Below are 7,118 nucleotides of genomic sequence, written 5' to 3' on the forward strand. Positions count from 1 at the left end.
CATTGTAGGTTCTGGGGCAGGTGCTGGAGGCCCAAGGGCGTGGCCCTCCTGGGAGTCCTGGGACCCGGGCAGGGGACAGCCCCATGGCCACAGCAGTGAAGCTACCACCCAGATCTCTGCTTAGAGCCGTGGTGCTTTGGGGTCCCTGGGTTCATTGCTGAATTGGGATAGTTTCCTTCTGTTGGCTAACTGTGATAGGGGTTCTAGAAACGTCCCAGAGGCATGAAGGAAAAGCCAAGAGAGACTGGAGACCACGTGGTCCAAGTATGGCGATGTAGCAGGTGTACTGTGGACATGGGGGGTGGGAGGGGGACACTGAGTCCCTGGGGTGGCAAGTCTGGCTGCTGTGGGCAGCCTAGGGAGGTGCTGAGGGCTCACCAAGCCATGTGGGAGGAGGAGGAAAATCCCCCCTGAAGCAGCCTGCTGTGTAAGCTAGGAAGTGGTGAGCATGGTAGGCACATGCTAGGCAGGAGGTGATGAACTTGGGGAGCACTCATCTCCCCTTCCTGCTACCCCCTCCTGGCACGATCTGTGTGAGGCTGCTGTGCTCCCCAATAGTTGGTTACTGGCGCGATGATGGGTTTCTGGGGACCCGTCAGCCGCCTCTGGCCTCCATCAGTCGAGGTTGGCAGTCTAGCATTAAGGTACATGCTTGGAATCACTGGTTTCACGTTGGCCACCGTATTCCTGATTCTGAGGAGCCTGTTTTTGGGGGGAGCCTCTTGCATATTGCACAGTGCAGCAAAGGTCCCCCACATACCTGCAGACTCGGGGCCACCTGGGTCTGATAAAGAGGCACACAACTAGGCCGGTGCCCCTTCCCCCATTTCAGAGAGACCCCTGGACACACAACAGCCCAGGACTGGAGGTCAGGACCCCTCCTCTGCCCCACGTGGTGTAGCACCCCGCTTTTAGCCTGGCACCCACGGCCTTGGCTTGGTTGCTGGGCAAGGCCCACTGCCCCTTCCTGCTGCCACGCTGCCCCCGCTGCTGCTTTGCCGCTGTCCCCCGGCCCCCCAAATCCTGCTAGCTCGCCTTCTACTGCGGGGAGGGGTGCAGTGGGGCGGAAGTGGGGAGACTGGCGGACAGACACATGTGGGATGGAGGACAGGATGGGGTGCGGGGCAAAGCGGGGAAGAGGAAAGGGGCTTCAGCAGGGCCCATCCTCAGAACGGAGGCCTGCAGAGAGGGGGGCTCGGGGCAGGGTGCCAGGGGAACCCCGACTGTTGGCAGTGGTAGAGGAGGCTGGGCTAACCTGCTCTCCCTCTCCCCCTGCCCAGATCCCAGCTGCAGCTCCGCCGAAGGGCCCGGGCCCCGCCTCCTCCCCCTCACTACCTCACCAGGCCCCCCTGGGAGACAGCCCCCACCTACCCTCCCCGCACCCTGCCCGGCCCCCCTCCCGGCCTCCCTCCCGGCCCCACTCCCGCCCCCCCTCCCAGCCCCAGAGCTCATCCCGCCCCCCCTCCGAGCCAGCCTTGCACCCCTGCCCCCCACCCCAGGCGCCCCCCACCCTGCCTGGCATCTTTGTGATCCAGAACCAGCTGGGTGCCCCCCTGCCCACCAGCACCCCGGTCCCCGCTGCCCCTGGCCCCCCACAGCCTCCTCTACGTCCCCCGTCCCAGCCTCCTGAGGGGCCCCCAGCCCCTCACCTTGCCCCAGCCTCCACCACCTCCACCGCAGCCTCCTCTGAGCCACCCACCAGGTTGCCAGCCTCGACGCTACCCGACTTCCAGCTCCAGTTCCCCCCTGGCCAGGGCCCCCACAAGTCCCCCACACCCCCTCCGACTCTTCACCTGGTCTCCGAGCCCACAGCGCTGCCCCCACCGCCTCCTCGGACCTTCCAAATGGTGACCGCCCCCTTCCCAGCGCTGCCCCAATCCAAGGCTCTCCTGGAGAGATTCCACCAGGTAATGGGGGCGGGGAGGACTGGGGCCCTGCCCCCATGTGTACACAGTTCCTTCTCTGCCCAGGACCCCTGACCATGCCCACCGCCTGCCAGCCCAAGCCCCACACCTCTCACCCACCTGTCTTTCCTCAGGTACCATCTGGGATCATTCTCCAGAACAAGACTGGGGGAGCCCCTACCACCCCGCAGACCTCCACCAGCCTAGGGCCCCTGACCAGCACCCCTGCCTCCGTGCTGGTCAGTGGGCAAGCCCCACCTGGGACCCCCGCTGCCGCCACCACCAGCCACACCTCAACCCCGGCACCCATGGCTGCAGGTAGGGGAGGTGAAGGGACTTGGGGAGAGAGGGAGGTGGGCTTGATGGAGTGAGGAGGGACCTTCACACCAGTGACCCTGGCCCCTCTCTCCCTTGCCCACCCCAGGCCTCCCTCCTCTGCTTCCTGCCGAGAGCAAAGCTTTTGCCAGCACCCTCCCAGGCCTGGGTGTGGCCAAGGCCACTGCTTCCGGGCCAGGGAAGACCTCCGTGCTGCAGGTATGGGGGGCTCGGGCTAGGGAGGAGGGCGTACCAGTAATGAACTCAAAAGGGAAACAGGCTGGAAGGATGGAGTTAATGGTACCCAGCGCCAGGCAGAGGCAGCCAAGACACACGAGAGCCAGACAGGGACAGCAAGGGGCAGGCAGGACCGCCCAGGCAGCTGACTGGTACCGAGATGTCTGGTGACAATGTGAGATGCCCCAGGACAGGAGCAGGTGACACTGGGGGGCATAGACAGGGTCAAGACCACAGGGTGGCTGGGCACCAGCGGCTCACGCCTGTCATCATAGCTACTCAGGAGACAGACCTGAGGATTGTGGTTCGAAGCTAGCCCAGACAGAAAAAAAAAGTCCCTAAGACTCTTACCTCTAATTTAACCAGCAAAAAGCTGGAAGTGGGATTGTGGCTGAAGTGGTAGAGTGTCAGCCTTGCACAGAAAAGCAAAAGGACAGCACCCGGACATGAGTTCAAGCTCCAGAAGCCCCCCTACATGTACACAGAAGGTCCTCTATAACTTGAGCCATATGCCCAGTTCTTTTTTTGCTTACTTTTCTGATAGGGTCTTGAATTTTTTTTTCCCAAGCTGGCCTTGAACCACCATCCTTGCTGCTGTATACCCCCCCTCCCTCTCCTCCCCCCCCCCAGGTCTCTGGCTTTTTCTTTTTTTTTTTTTTTTTAAGAATACAACATTTTAATGAAAATTGGTCAGTAAGATGTGTACTTCATTGGGCTAAATAGTTACATGAGATGTGACTGAAACTTAAAATATAACAGATTCTGAAATGTTACATATTATCATCATCTGATTCATCTTCTTCCTTCAAAGATTCCTTAGCATATTTCTCTGCTTCTTCCTTTATATCTTTTTGTCTGGCTTTTTCTGTGTGCACATATAATTAGCTCACCTTAGTTATTCCAAGGGAATCCAATCCATAGCTGGGGCCGGGCTGGAGTGGAGGACCCCCCCTCTCCCCCCCAGCAGTCACTGGTCTCTCTCCTTCCTCCCAGTATGAGAGCAAGATGAGCAGCCTGAAGAAGCCGCCCCCCCTGCAGCCCAGCAAGGAAGCCTGGTAAGTGAGTGAGATAGTGGCAGAGAAGGGGTGGGGAGGTCTGGGATATAGAGGATATGGAGGACCCCCCCTTCCCCGCTAGAGTATGAAATAGCAGGGAGAGGAGAGAAAAATCTTAGATGCAAAGTTGGTGGGGATGTTCTTCCCCCACCTGGTGGGAGACAGAATTGCATGGAGTCCAGCCTCCTATTTCTTTTCCTGCTTTGGGTTGCTCTGGGCAGGAGCACCTCTCTCGGTCTCAGTTTCCTCTTTGATAACACAGGGGTGCAGGTGGCAGCTGCCGACTTTGTTCTGTTGGCACATGCTCCTTTCCCCTTGCAGTGTCCAGCTTGGGGCTGGAGGCTGGGGCCTGGGATGGGGTCCTCACCCCACTCTGTGATCTCTACCCCCTGCCCTGCCCCCAGTTTCCTGGAGCATTTGCACAAACATCAAGGATCCGTCCTGCATCCCGACTACAAGACGGCCTTCCCGTCCTTCGAGGACGCCCTGCATCGCCTCCTGCCCTACCACGTCTACCAGGGTACCCTGCCCTCCCCCAGTGACTACCACAGAGGTGAGGCTCCCCACCAGTGTCCCTGTGCCCTCCCCGCCCCCCAGCTTTGGGACTGGCACTGGGTGTGGGGGAGAGGGGGGTGGGCGGTAAAGCCTGGGCACACCTGGCTGTACATGCATACTTGTGGCTTGTGCTGCGCGTGCACATTCGTGGGCCCTCCATACGCACACATCCGACCTCGGGCCTTGCTGGCTCTTCCTCCTGGTAGTGGACGAGGAGTTCGAGACGGTGTCCACGCAGCTGCTGAAACGCACCCAGGCCATGCTGAATAAATACCGGCTCCTACTCCTGGAGGAGTCCCGGGTAGGGTCCCCATCTCCCCCTCACCTGGGAGGGAGGATGGAGGGGAGGCCACAGGCCTGGACTCAGGACAGACAGCAGGAGCCCACCTGGACCCCCAGGCTGGACGCCTCTCTCCCTTCTCCATCCTCACTTTTTTCTCTTCCTGTCCCCACCCCCCCAGAGGGTGAGCCCCTCAGCAGAGATGGTTATGATCGACCGCATGTTCATTCAGGAGGAGAAGACCACCCTAGCTTTGGACAAGCAGCTGGCCAAGGAGAAGCCAGGTGAGAGGCAGGGGGGGCGAGACACCTCAGATGCCCTCTGTGAGAGGCGAGAGGGTGATGCAACCCAAAGCATGCCCCTGTGAAAGCTGAGTGGGCGCTGCACCCCAAATCCCTCTGTAAAGGGAGAGGGTGTGACCCCTACCCTCCCCCCACAGAGTTGGGGGCGCATGGCTCTGCCTCCCTTGGCCACCAGGTGGTGCCAGAGCCCTGTCCAAGAAATGAGAGCAGGCCCGGCTGGGCAGACAAGGTGTTATACCTAGATGGCACCATTCTCCATACCTGTCGGGTGTTGCCACCCCGAAAAAGAGCCCTCAAGTGTTTCCTCCCAGTGTCTCCAGTGCCCACCTTGGTCTGCAGGAGGCAGGTGGGGGAGGGGAGGTTAGAAGAGCATTGCCGGGCTATATACCTCAACTACCCTGGTTCAAATCCCAGCCCTCTGGGCACTGGCTGGGTGAGCTGGGCTGTCAGATGCTCTCTCAAGCAGCTGCGATTACAGGTGCACCCTGCCAGGCCCATGCTCTTCCAGTTCTCTGGGACCCCTCACCGGGTCGTGGCTCGCGGCGCTCTTGGGGGTTAGGGGGAGCCCTGTGTGCCCAGGTTCTTGCCGAAGCCAGGTCCAGCGTGCACCTGGCAGGCCGCGAGGGTGGGGTGGGGGGGTCCCCTCGGCCAGCCCTCCTGAGCGTGTGGATTTTCCTCCCCGGCCTCGCAGACGAGTACGTGTCTTCCTCGCGGCCCCCGGGCCTCGCCATCTCAGCCCCGACTTCGTCCTTGTCCTCCGAGGGCCACCGGCCCCCGCCCGCCGCCTCGGCCCCCGCCCCGGCGCAGCCCCCTGCGCACCCGCCCACCAAGCTGGTGATCCGGCACGGGGGCGCGGGCGGCTCCCCATCGGTGACCTGGGCGCGGGCCTCGGCCTCGCTGGACGCGGACGAAGACGGCCCCATGCCCTCCCGCAACCGGCCGCCCATCAAGACCTACGAGGCCCGCAGCCGCATCGGCCTCAAGCTGAAGATCAAGCAGGAGGCCGGGCTCAGCAAGGTGGTGCACAACACCGCGCTGGACCCAGTGCACCAGCCGCCGCCGCCCCCGCCGCCGCCCCCCGCCGCCACCCCCGCCGGGTCCGGGCCGCGCGCCCGAGCCCCCGCCCGCCGCGCAGGTCAACGGCACTGCCGACCACCCGCCGCCCGCGCCCCGCAAGCCCGCGGGGCCGCCCGCGCCCTGCCCGCGCCTGCCGCTGCGCAAGACCTACCGGGAGAACGTGGGCGGCCCCGCGCCCCCCCGCGCCCGCCAAGGTGGACGAGGCCACCAGCGGCCTGATCCGCGAGCTGGCGGCCGTGGAGGACGAGCTATACCAGCGCGTGCTGAAGGGCGGCGAGCCGGGGGCGGGGCCGGCGCCCGCGCACGCGCAGCCCGAGCCCGCCTGGGAGCCGCCCCCGCTGCCCCCCAGCAAGCGCCGCAAGTCCGAGTCCCCGGACGTGGACCAGGCCAGCTTCTCCAGCGACAGCCCGCAGGACGACGCGCTCACCGAGCACCTGCAGAGCGCCATCGACAGCATCCTCAACCTCCAGCAGGCGCCGGGCCGCGCCGCCACCGCCGCCGCCTTCCCCGCGCCGCACGCGGGCCCCGCGCCCGCCTCCCCCGCGCCCTTCCCGCCCTCCAGCCACAACGGAGGCCTGGGCGCCAGGACGTTGAACAGATAACACCGGCTCCTCCCCAGCCTTCCGGGGGGAGGCGCAGCCCGGACACCCCGACCCCTCCTCGCCTAAGTTATTTGAGTCACAAAGGCCTCTCCCCTCCCCCCCACCCCACGCCTCCCGCGTTCGCGGCTGTGGGGCCCTGGGCACGCGCGCGTGACCCGGAGCTGGGCAGGGCCTCAGACCCGCCAGGCCTCTCCCGCCGCCGCCCCCTGGGCCGCGAGACAAAACACAGCGTGTCCCCACGCGTGTGCGCGCCCACCCGTGTCCGTGTCGCTCTGTGCACGTGCACGCGCGCATGCGCGCACGCGGTCCCGTCCCGCGCAGCCCGAGCCGCAGCAAGACGTGGGGTCCCACCCCCACCCCCCCCAGCCCGGGCTTCCCTCCTCTCCCCACATCCAGCCGCCCCGCGCCACGTTTTGAAATCTCGGAGAGAAAACTAGTACTGTAAGATAAACTTTTTTGTACTGTATTTATTGTGCATAACGATTTTTTTAAGAGGAGAATTCTGTACATTTAGAACTCTTGTAAATTAAAAGCCGATCCTTTTTTTAAAACTGTACTCCCGCCCCTCCGGCCCTGTTGTTTCTTGGTGGGGACGTGGGGAGGGCATTCCCGGCCCTGCCTGCCCGGGTGGGGAGCAGGGCCCCCCAAGCGGCTCCTGCCCCATGGGTGGGGGGGTCTGCAGGGCATGGGGAAGGCGCCCCAAGGGGCCAGGTCAGACCTTGCACTGGGTCATGCTTGCCAGGCATCTGTCTGCCCATATCGATCACTTTGCATAGCAAAACACGGGAAGT

At 63.5% G+C, this 7,118-nt stretch overlaps 1 protein-coding gene across 1 annotated transcript in view; it reads left to right on the forward strand.

The window, feature by feature from the left end:
* LOC138814516 (BRD4-interacting chromatin-remodeling complex-associated protein-like) overlaps positions 1-6,883 on the forward strand; it is a 35,049-nt gene extending 28,166 nt beyond the window's left edge. Inside the window, 10 exon segments of the mRNA XM_070003448.1 lie at positions 1,281-1,907; positions 2,039-2,222; positions 2,329-2,438; positions 3,450-3,511; positions 3,916-4,064; positions 4,273-4,367; positions 4,528-4,630; positions 5,340-5,718; positions 5,720-5,902; positions 5,904-6,883. Of these exon segments, the coding sequence (XP_069859549.1) occupies positions 1,281-1,907; positions 2,039-2,222; positions 2,329-2,438; positions 3,450-3,511; positions 3,916-4,064; positions 4,273-4,367; positions 4,528-4,630; positions 5,340-5,718; positions 5,720-5,902; positions 5,904-6,327 (2,316 nt within the window). The 3' untranslated portion in view covers positions 6,328-6,883.
* Positions 6,884-7,118: the final 235 nt, after the last annotated feature.

This window comes from Dipodomys merriami, unplaced genomic scaffold (assembly GCF_024711535.1).
Source record: "Dipodomys merriami isolate MVZ:Mamm:240054 unplaced genomic scaffold, mDipMer1.0.p SCAF_106, whole genome shotgun sequence".
NCBI lineage: Eukaryota > Metazoa > Chordata > Mammalia > Rodentia > Heteromyidae > Dipodomys > Dipodomys merriami.